We start from the raw sequence: 11,636 nt of genomic DNA on the forward strand, positions 1-11,636 counted from the left end.
AATAACGGTATCTATCTATCTATCTATCTATCTATCTATCTATCTATCTATCTATCTATCTATCTATCTATCTATCTATCTATCTATCTATCTATCTATCTATGTCAATATAGGACGTCCTTAAGGACCAGAGCTGAGCAGCATATTTGTTTGATCCATTGCAAAGTTTAGTCCATTTGAGTTCTGCTGGGAAGTGGAGGGGAGGAGCCGGGGGGGGGGGGGGTTGTCATGGGAATAATCCTTGGACATGGAGGGAGAGAGAGAGAGAGAGAGAGGGAGAGAGTCCAGAGAGAGAGGGGTTCACATGGACAAAAGCCAGCGTGTGTGATAGACAAACAGACCAGTCTCTGCATGGTGCCTCTATAGTATGAGATCTGGTCCACATTCATTCAGCAGAAGTTTTTAAACAACAGCTGTACTGCTGATCATGTTCTGATTCAGATGATGAGAGACACAGCAAATATGTTTGGTTTGGAACGGACTTTAAGTTTATTCATCTCACAGTCACACTATTCTTCTAACTTATAAGTTGTAGTTGTTGGTTGTGAAAGAGAAGCATGTTCCATCACGGTTTCTTTAATAACGGCCAACAGCAGTTGGTGAAGGAGGAGTAATAATTTTATATTATGGAGAACATGATGTTTTTCTCCAAGCTGCTCCTGACCGTTTGTTTAATGACGGCCACCAGCAGAGCTATCGAGACTGGTGAGTAAAGATTCCATTAATTGTTATGATGTATTTATTTGTATTGTTTTATCTTTTTGTTTGACCATTTAAAGACAACACATTTGAAACAGCAGCATCATATTCAGTGGTGGAAAAAGTACTCATTTGTCTACTTGTCTAGTAAAAGTGTCAATACTGCATCAATACTGCAATATAGAAATACTTTGTTACAAGTAAAAATCTGAAATTAAAAATGTGCTTGAGTAAAAGTACAACCGTATTGGCATCAAATTGTATTAGTTAGTTACCAATAGTAAAAGTATAGGCTATACTCATTATGCAGAATGCCTCGTTTCAAGTTTTCAAATATTTTGAAGGCCTGAAGTGTTTAATGTATGTTTTGTAATAATAGAAAATGTACAAAGTAGGCTAACTATATGGGCACTAAATGTTTTCAAATGATTTATATGCTTATATTTATTTAAAATAATTTTAGTGAAGTAGACTTTGATGAGATCACAGTATAGCTGTTCCATAGCTGATTGTTCTTGGTGGGAAAAGTACTCACATACTTTACCTAACTTAAGTAAAAGTATCAATACTGCAATGCATAAATATAGCCTACTCTGATACAAGTCAAAGTCTGGAATTCTAAATGTAGGACCCAAAAGTATTGGTATGAAAATGTACTACAGTATGCTTCGTGCAGAATGTCACATTTCTTTCTTTTCAAAATCTTTTTATTTCCGTTTTATAACAGTATGGGTGTCAAGTCACAGGTTCATATAGAAAAAATAAAAATAAAATATCAGATTTTAGTATCAGTGACTGAGGTAAACAAACGTAGCCTACTGTATGAATCAGAGATCGTGGGCAGACATAATGAAAAGACTGTTATTGTGCAAAACATGCCCCTTCAAGACAAAAGAAAACATTTTCTCCCCTTCAAGTCCCAATTTAGTATAGCCAATTCCCAATTCCCCAGCCTCTCTACAAGTACTCCATATCTGCTAACCCCCACAAGTCATTGGGAGGGTGAAGAAAGCCTCGGGTCTCCTCCGATACCCGGGCCATCAAGCCAACATCTTAGAATGTCACATTTCACACAAGTTTTCAAAAGTATAATTGGAAATAATTTGAAAATATCTCATCTACAAGATGCAGCTAATTTCAAATGGCTGAAATACATATAGGGTGATAGTTATATTTGAAATCTACAAAGTAACTATGAAATAATTAAAGTGTATAATTATAATTAAAATCTATAAAGTAACCACTAAAGTTTTCTTTGAGAACAACAAATTGCGAGCGCTAATTGGCTGGTTGGGCAAATTAGTTATTGAAAGTTAGGTAAAAACTAATCAAAACTAAATCTGTGTCACTCCAACAAAACAAAACATGTTTGCATTACAATTACCATTTTATTTGAGACATTTGAGCATTTTGCTTTAATTCTAACAAGTTATTGACTATTGTTTACTATTGTTAACTGATTATGGGCCTATAGTGGCACAATGTGTGACATGGGAATAATGTATTAATATTTTTGTATAGCCATGGATCATTGATGTAGTTAATCCAGTCTGACTTTTACTTTAGTTATGCAAATGTGAAAATGGATCAAATACATCTTTGATAGTCTTGATCCGATCTCACCTTGTGTCTGTGAGCTATAGGCCTCATGTAGGCTTAACATAGGGATAAAGCAGCACTCCTAAATAAAAGATGCAAGACTATGGCTCAGATGCTATTTCTCATGTTTTTTTGTGAATGCCGACGCGTTTCGGCAACAGCCTTCTTCAGAGGAGATTAAAAAGATCTTCAATTCTTAAGCTCTGAAGAATTTTCAAACGTGTCAGCTGCACACTGCCTTAATTAATTAAGGGCCGTTTCCAGAGGAAGCGCACCTGCTTTTCTTTCTTTTGTTTTATATGGAATAATAGATTACGTTAATATCAATTAGCAATCTTTTGATAATAAATTGCAGACTATTTGGGATTTTCTTAATAATGAGGAGGAGGAGGAGGAGGAGGTCAGGGCAGAAGAGTCTGGTCGTTTCCCAGGGAGACGAAACTCATAAACTCCAGGGGTGGTCGTTAATCTGACCATTATGTTGGCCTGCAGCCCAGAGGGTCCGGGATGAGGGGTGGGTCCGGGAGAGGAAGGGCAGGGGGAGTTCACACTCTCTATGGATGAGTAATCAGCTACTTTTCAATGTTTTGTTGATGCCTCTACTTTTATTTGATAAAATTAAGTGTGTGTGTGTGTGTGTGTGTGTGTGTGTGTGTGTGTGTGTGTGTGTGTGTGTGTGTGTGTGTGTGTGTGTGTGTGTGTGTGTGTGTGTGTGTGTGTGTGTGTGTGTGTGTGTGTTTGTGAACTAAGTGCTATTAAATGCCTCATATTCGAAGAAGGAAAAATATATGCACATCCCACAGTTTTTAAGTGGTGCAACCACTTCCTTAAGTGACTATGTGTGTGGGTGCAGGGTGACTGACTGACTGACTGACTGACTGGGTGGCTGGGTGCGTCTGAGCACGAAAACAGCATGGTGGTTTTTCACCACCTGTGCGCAACCTGACACACACACAAACACACACGCACATATTAACTGTATATATGCTGATTTTGGCTGTGCCAGTACAGTACAGTGACAGTACAGTACAGTAGAGGGTACAGTAGAGGGACCCCCACACGGTAACTCTGTCATTTCTCAACCGTTTCGGACACGGGGCGGCTCGCCGGAATCGGGCCGGCACCCTGGGTGCGTTCCTGTGGGTCTGGAACCCCCCCCCCCCCCCCGGGGACCCCCACACGGAGTTGCACCACTTACTTCACATGGGTGTGATTTTAAATATACGGTGGTGGACCCAAAATATTATCAAATGAAGAAAAAAATGGAATGTCCGCACACAATATAATTCTGCTCCCCATACTCTTTATTTCAACCTATAGGTTGAAACGTTATTGTTATAATGTGTACAGTATATAACAATAACGTTTTGCCCCTCCGGGCTTTCTCAAATGGCTATGGCCTTGAAACCCTAAATAGGTGGGAATCAAGTCAACTGGGTCTGGGTGTCGTCACTCAAGTTAATAAACCAATAGGCTGTATGTGAAGATCCACTCCAGAATAAGAATACAAATACATCAATTATGGGGCCTGCATGCACTCACGAACAATCGTTTAAAATACAATAAATACACCAAAACATATAGGCCTATATACAATCCTTGTTACATACAAAATGAATGAATGCACCGTTTCAACAAATAATCAACAAATCTTATTATTAAGGAAGGGGGAAAGAAAATCCCAAATAGTCTGCAATTTATTATCAAAAGATTGCTAATTGATATTAACGTAATCTATTATTCCATATAAGACAAAAGAAAGAAAAGCAGGTGCGCTTCCTCTGGAAACTGCCCTTAATTAATTAAGGCAGTGTGCAGCTGACACATTTGATGTTTCGGAAAGTTCTTCGGAGCTTAAGAATTGAAGATCTTTTTAATCTCCTCTGAAGAAGGCTGTTGCCGAAATTGCATCTGAGTCCCATGCACCCGATTCCAGTGATGACGCGGAGGAGGTCCAGACGTCATTCTTTAATTAATTTTTTCTTGGTTTTTCTCCGTTTTCCGCGGCCTGCAGACAGAGTTGTGAATTTTCACGAACCACATTTTGAGTGGTGCAACCACTCCAAGGAACAGCTTTGTCCCTATGGGACTATGTCACTATGTTTAGAGTACCCAATGTGACTATGTTTAGAGTACCAATAGGGGGTGCTGTTGCACAACTCGCTTCAGACTGGTTTGATTTTTATTTACGTAAATAGATGATTGATTGATTGATTAGGCCAAAAACAGACACTGCTGACTAACATAGTTGTGTTCAGACCACAACTGATATGACAATCGTTTTATGACATAGTTTTCTATGCATTTCGGGGGTTTGGGGGGATTCTTTTGACATTTTTGGTGGACTTGTATTCTTCCAGCTCACCCTAGTGGGGCAGGCTAGAACTGCCCCTGATTAGCAGTGAACATACCTACTTAAAACCTTATGCACAGACTGGTGAATTTAAAACCTTATTGTTTCAGCATTTAAAACTTTCATTAAAACCTTTTTGTTTCATCATGTAAACCTTATTGTTTCATCATAAACCGTGTGTGTACTATAGATTTCTGTGGCCAGGCGGTGCATGCAGGTGGATGTATCAGTGTTAAAATTAAATGTATATTTATCCCTGTGTTAACAGTTTATTTATTCCAGTAAACGTGCAAGATTTAAAACATGGTGGATTCATTTGACAGTGTTAACAGTGAATTATTCATGCGTTAACAGTAAACGTGGTAGATTTCTGCGGCCAGACGGTGCGGGGCGACGGCATGGTGGTCAACTCGCACACGGAGTCCAGGAAGTACTACTTCGTCACCATGGCGACGGACTGTCACCTGACCATGCAGGCGGCGTCCCCCAGGGACAAGGTCCAGTTCCACTTCCGTTTCTTCCTGGTGTACAGCCTGCTGCGGGTGGCGGCGCCCGTGAGCCCCGCCGCCCCTCTCCCACCGCTCCAATCGGAGGAGACCACGGCCAACCACGAGGAGGGGACGGGCCAGGGGGCGGACCCATGTCACGCCGGATCCTACGTCCAGTTCTACGACGGGCGGGACCGCAGCGCCCCGCCCGTCGGACCCCCGCTGTGCGGGAAGAGCCCCCCGCGGCCCGTCCTGTCCACGGGGAACCACCTGACCCTCCGGCTGGTCACCCGTGGCACCCAGCCCCGGGTGGACTTCGTTGGAGACTTCACCTCCTTTAGGCTGGGTGAGGAACATGCATCTATCTACCAACCTACCTACCTACCAACCTACCAACCTACCTACCTACCTACCTACCTACCTACCTACCTACCTACCTACCTACCAACCTACCTACCTACCTACCTACCTACCTACCTACCTACCAACCTACCTACCTACCTACCTACCTACCTACCTACCTACCTACCAACCTACCTACCTACCTACCTACCTACCTACCTACCTACCTACCTACCAACCTACCTACCTACCTACCAACCTACCTACCTACCTACCTACCTACCTACATACCTACCAACCTACCTACCTACCTACCTACCTACCAACCTACATACCTGCCGGTCTCTGTCTCAGTGCAGGCACACTTTAGCATCACGAAAAGCCGCGAGCGACAGGCGTTTCTTCCTGGTTTTTAGACAGCTGGTGGATGGAAATTAAACTCCACCCACGCGGCAGAATGCCATGTTGCTCCATGGTGTACCAGGAAGTTGTACATGCCCAAATTTGTGCATGTACAACTTCCTGGTCTCAACTGCGCATGTTTCTTTCCTTCCATGGAGCACCATGGAGCAACATGGCGTCGCCCGTACGGTCTTCGCGTCTCGTCCTCTTTAGACAGTCCTTGCTAAAAACCAGGAAGAGATGCCTGCCACGAGTGGCTTTTTGCCACGCCTTGACGCCCAAGTGTGCTTCATTGTCTGTCTGTCTGTCTGTCTGTCTGTCTGTCTGTCTGTCTGTCTGTCTGTCTGTCTGTCTGTCTGTCTGTCTGTCTGTCTGTCTGTCTGTCTGTCTGTATACTTCTATGATCTGCATAGTACATACATATGATGCATCTAATTTATGAACTCTTTTACTGCCAGAGTAAATATATACTGTAATTCTAATCTGGTTCAGCCGTCCACACTCAGGTTTCAACCAGTTGCAGTGAAAAAGAGAACCCTATTTCACCTCTAATCCAGATTTACACCTCTACATTAAAACCATTCTAATCCAGATTAAACCATTCTAATCCATATTAATACCTCTACTTTAAAACCATTCTAATCCAGATTAAACCATTCTAATCCATATTAATACCTCTACTTTAAAACCATTCTAATCCAGATTAAACCATTCTAATCCAGATTAAACCATTCTAATCCATATTAATACCTCTACTTTAAAACCATTCTAATCCAGATTAAACCATTCTAATCCAGATTTAACACCCCTACATGAAATCCATTCTGATCCAGATTAAATGTGTCCACACTCAGGTTTCAACCAGTCAGAGTGCAGAGGAGAACCCTACTTCACGTGTCGGAACGGGAAGTGCATTCCTCTCAGTCTGGTGTGTGACGACAAGGACATCGACAACTGTGGAGACGGTAGTGACCTGGAAGAGAATCTGACGACAGGGTGTAGAGGTCTGTCTGTCTGTCTGTCTGTCTGTCTGTCTGTCTGTCTGTCTGTCTGTCTGTCTGTCTGTCTGTCTGTCTGTCTGTCTGGTTGGTCGGTCGGTCAGACTGATCTGCAGATCTACAAGCTGAAAACATGTCATATCAATCAATCAATCAATCAATCAATCAATCAATCAATCAATTCAATCAATTCAATCAATTCAATCAATCAATACTTTGTTTGTATAGCACATTTCATACAGCAAGTGCAACCCAATGTGCTTCACAGATTACAAAGAAAGAAAAGAAAGAAAAAGAAAAAAAACATTTGACATTACAAATAAACGTGAACAGGGATAAATTATATGACCTAGTTAAAAGCAATGCTAAAAAGGTATGTCTTAAGATTTATTTAAAAAAATGTCTGTGGATTCAGAGAGCCGCAGGTTTACAGGCAGGCTGTTCCATGTTATAGGACCATAATAGCTAAAGGCTGCTTCTCCATGCCTTTTAGTTTTAGGTCTATTCAGGAATTTCTAAAAGATAGGCAGTTCCAGAGGATCTGAGAGCTCCTCCAGGCACATACTCAGGGAGCATTTCAGACAAATAGGCAGGTGCATTTCCATGAATAGATTTATTAAAACCAGCAGAAGGAAGCAAAAGCAAAGTTCTTTGTTTACCCAGGGTGAATGGACTAAGCTCGAGATGCTTGTTTACAGCCAGACCCTGCTCATAGAACATTTCATGGTAGGGGTTCAATGCCTTGCTCAAGGGCACTTCAGCGGTGGTAATTTGAACGTGCCGGTCCGGGGATTCAAAATAATGCATTTTCAGTTTTAAATGCATTTACTTTTTTGCTGTTTGCCTGGGACGTCCTCATGACCTATCAACACTATATGAATATAATTCAATTTTTTGAATTGAAGCTCAAATTGAGGTGATTGAGGTGAGGGACGATGTTAGGAGCTCAATACAAAGTCAGCGTGACCTTGCGGTAACTATATTGGCGCTCTCGACATAAGCAAAGGGAACCAGCGTTGGCACGAAAATGGCCAACAACTACTTCCGGTTCACCGGGGTGAATCACGGGGTAAAAATAATAATAATAATAATACATACGATTTATATAGCGCTTTTCTGGGTACCCAAAGTCGCTTTACAGACATTTTAATACAGACATTTTTATTAGAATTGTGTCAAACTAGTTAAAAAGGTTTAAAAGGTTAAAAACTAGAAATCAAAAAAGGACAAACAAGAAGGGTGTGTGTGTGTGTGTGTGTGGGGGGGGGGGTTATGTAGGGAAAGCCAGTTTGAAAAGGTGGGTTTTGAGTGTGCTTTTGAACATTTCGAAGGTGGGGGCAGAAGGTGGGGGCAGATCTGATGTGAGTTGGGAGTGAGTTCCAAAGAGAAGGGGCGGCCACTGCGAAGGCCCTGTCTCCCCAAGTGCGTTTGTTGGACTTGTGGGGTCTTGTGGGGTCTTCACGGAGTCAATGGTGGCATCAAACGAGTTAATGTAAATAAATATAATAACATGTCATTTTGCTTCCTCCTTCCAGCAGATGAGGTGGTCGTACCGTCTCAGCCGCCGACGACAATACTGACCCCGCCCCCTACTTCTGTGGACACGCCCACAGCTGGCCTGCCGCCTCCCGCAGACAAGAACTGTGGGATACCGAATGGTGCGCCGAGTCATGAGTCAGTCTCTGGTGAGTAACTGTGAGATAGGGCATTCACCAATAGTGATTTTTGGTAGTCGACTCGAATACCATAAATAGAGTCTAATACTCGATTATTCGCCGGTGACATACGTTTCTTTTTCATCCAATAAAAACAAGCAATTCTCTGCCTCATTGAAACTAATAAAAAAAAAAATAATAATAATAATAATAATAATAAGGGTAATAATAATAATAAACTGTATTTATAAAGCGCTTTTCGAAAACATACAAATATGTTTTCAAAGGTGATTTGAAAGTTGACACTGAATTAGCTAGCCTTAAAGCCAAAGGTAGGTCATTCCAGAGTCTGGGTGCCCGGGCAGCAAAAGCCCGGTTGCCCAGGCGAATCGAGGGAACTTCCAAGAGAGCCAGACCTGAGGATCTAAGGGTGCATAGTTGCGTACTGGCCTGTATGGTTCCAGCATATCCGAGATATAGCTGGGAGCCAGGCCTCGCAGGGCTTTAAAAGTAATCACTAATCAATAAGATTTTGAGGTGTAGTGACATACCGGTATTATACGATTGGCTCGGCACCGTGGCTGTTTACCTGATTGGACTAGACACCACCATGTTTGTGTGCTCTAACCCACACCCTTTTGGTGTTTTAAGCATTGTTATAATTTAGCTATTTAAAAATAGCAGATCTACAAGCTCATAGCGCGCCACCGAGTGGCGCGCTACGAGCTTGTAGGTCTGCTATTTTTGAAAAATCGTGGGAAAAAAAATCTTTTTTTTTTTTTTTTTTTTGAAAATAATTTGGGGACCCCCTAAGATATTTTGGCGACCCCCCGAGGGGTCGCGACCCACGGGTTGAGAACCCCTGCTCTAAGGGGGTACAGCCAAACATACGTGTCAAGAGGTGGCAAGAAAGCACCTAGAGCAGGCGTCTCTTCCTAGTTTTTAAACAGCTGGTGGTCGCGGCTGCAGCTGCGACCGACCGCGACCTGTAAATAAGCTTTTCATCCACAGCAACACCAGGATAACATTGTTACTTTATAGAACCTTACATTTATGTCATATTATAGGCTACATAAATATTGCGGTACGTAAATATCTTTCCAACTAATTTATATGCCATGAGTAAAACCTGAGAGGATGTCCGTATCCATTTAGGACCTGTTGAAACAAACTTTATACTTCACCTTTTTTTAATCACTTGAGAATAGCAGATCTACAAGCTCACAGCACGACACGTTGTGAGCTTGTAGATCTGCACTTGTCAGTGTAGATGGAAAAAGTACAGTGCAACTCTCGGGTCAGCCCGAACTCTGAACCTGTAAAACTCACTCAAGCTTCCATTTGGGAGAGGATGATAAATCAGGTTGTTTTGTGTGTCAGTCACTTGTTAGCGAGACAAATGAACTAAAGTAGCATTCAGATGCAAAGTGTGGTCTATGACGGCCGGGGGCGTAAGGATACTGTGCCTTCCTCCAACACGCACACAACCCCCCCTACTCCCCTGTCGTTGTTAATGCCATCTAAATAGTCGTTGTAAACCAATAAACTCTGATGGATTCTCTGGCCTGAGAATGAAGCCTTTTGAGTTCCAGCTCTTCCAGCGAGATGCAAATAGAAACGCTCTGAGACAGACTCGCAGCCTTTGATTGCTTTTTTCTTCTTCTTCTCTCTGTGCAAAGTCTCTGTGTGCCCAAAAAACACCACTACAGCTATTCAATAGCTAGTGTTTTGGGGTCTTTTGGGGTTTTTTAAACAATAGCTGCTATTGTTGTATTGCATCTTACTCAACTGGGAGGTTAGGTTCACATCATCTAGCGGAGGAAAGTGTCAGTCGTTTAGCAGGTGCGTGCGTGCGTGCGTGCGTGCGTGCGTGCGTGCGTGCATGTGTGCGTGCGTGCGTGCGTGCGTGCGTGCGTGCGTGCACGCTCACGCAAATGCGTAGACAGACATTATGTGTAATGAGGTTGTAATGTAACGGCAGAGAAGGACACCATTCTCACAATTCCTCCTAAGGGGCCTTCATTGTAAATAATAAATGATGCATTTATATATCGCTTTTTATCCACAGCGCTTTATATAGATTACATTGTGATTCACCCATTCACTTGATTTATGAAGAAGAAAGAAAAAAATCCAAAATCATGTTGTTGTTGTTTGTTTCCATAGTAACCATCATATTGCTGTTGTTTGCAACCATCATATTGTTGTTGTTTCCATAGTAACCATCATATTGTTATTGTTTCCATAGTAACCATCATATTGTTGTTGTTGTTTCCATAGTAACCATCATATTGTTGTTGTTGTTTCCATAGTAACCATCATATTGTTGTTGTTGTTGTTTGCATAGTAACCATCATGTTGTTTTTGTTATTTCCATAGTAACCATCATATTGTTGTTGTTGTTTCCATAGTAACCATTATATTGTTGTTGTTTCCATAGTAACCATCATATTGTTGTTGTTTCCATAGTAACCATCCTCTACACAGCGCTAGGCGCGCTAGCGACCGCGGTGTGTCTGTGCTGGTGCTTCGTCTCTCCTGGCTGGCTCCTGTGGCGTCTCGCCGCCTGTCGCTTCCTGCCCTGCTGCAACGCGCCCTGCGCCTCCTGCCAGCTGTGTGCCCGCGGCAAGGAGCGCCGCAACCCCGCCAAGGTCAGCCCGCACACGACAGCCACTGCCGCCAACGCCGTGTAGAGGAGCGTTGAAAGGTTGGCGCTGACGTGCAGCGTGTTAGCGCGCTAGCACGGTGGTAAAGGCGGGATGCTAAAGCCAAGCTTTAGCATCGGAGGCGGAGGCGCGACGGACAAAACCAAAGGATCTCGTGTTTGAACCAACGTAACTCTGAACTATGGGACAACCCAACTGAACTATGGGACAACCCACCATAACTCTGAACTATGGGACGACCCAACATAACCTTTGAACTATGGGATGACCAAATGTAACCTTTGAACTATGGGATGACCAAACGTAACCTTTGGCCAAACTGGGTGCAATACACCCCGGGGCCTTCATCAGTTATCAGCCCTAGGGCTTGTATCAGTTTCCCGGGGGCAAATCAGCCCTCAACGGCTTCTGCCAGACATAACAGGGGTTGGCCG

General features: G+C 42.8%; 1 protein-coding gene across 1 annotated transcript; it reads left to right on the plus strand.

Moving 5' to 3' along the window:
- Nucleotides 1-570: 570 nt before the first annotated feature.
- On the plus strand, nt 571-11,229 carry ldlrad2 (low density lipoprotein receptor class A domain containing 2; the record flags this gene model as incomplete). Its single annotated transcript, XM_079509735.1, has 5 exons — nt 571-705; nt 5,006-5,485; nt 6,738-6,887; nt 8,417-8,566; nt 11,006-11,229. Exons 1-5 carry the CDS (start codon nt 627-629, stop codon nt 11,227-11,229), a joined length of 1,083 nt encoding a protein of 360 aa, XP_079365861.1. The 5' UTR covers nt 571-626.
- Nucleotides 11,230-11,636: the final 407 nt, after the last annotated feature.

This window comes from Electrona antarctica, assembly GCF_951216825.1.
Source record: "Electrona antarctica genome assembly, chromosome: 9".
NCBI lineage: Eukaryota > Metazoa > Chordata > Actinopteri > Myctophiformes > Myctophidae > Electrona > Electrona antarctica.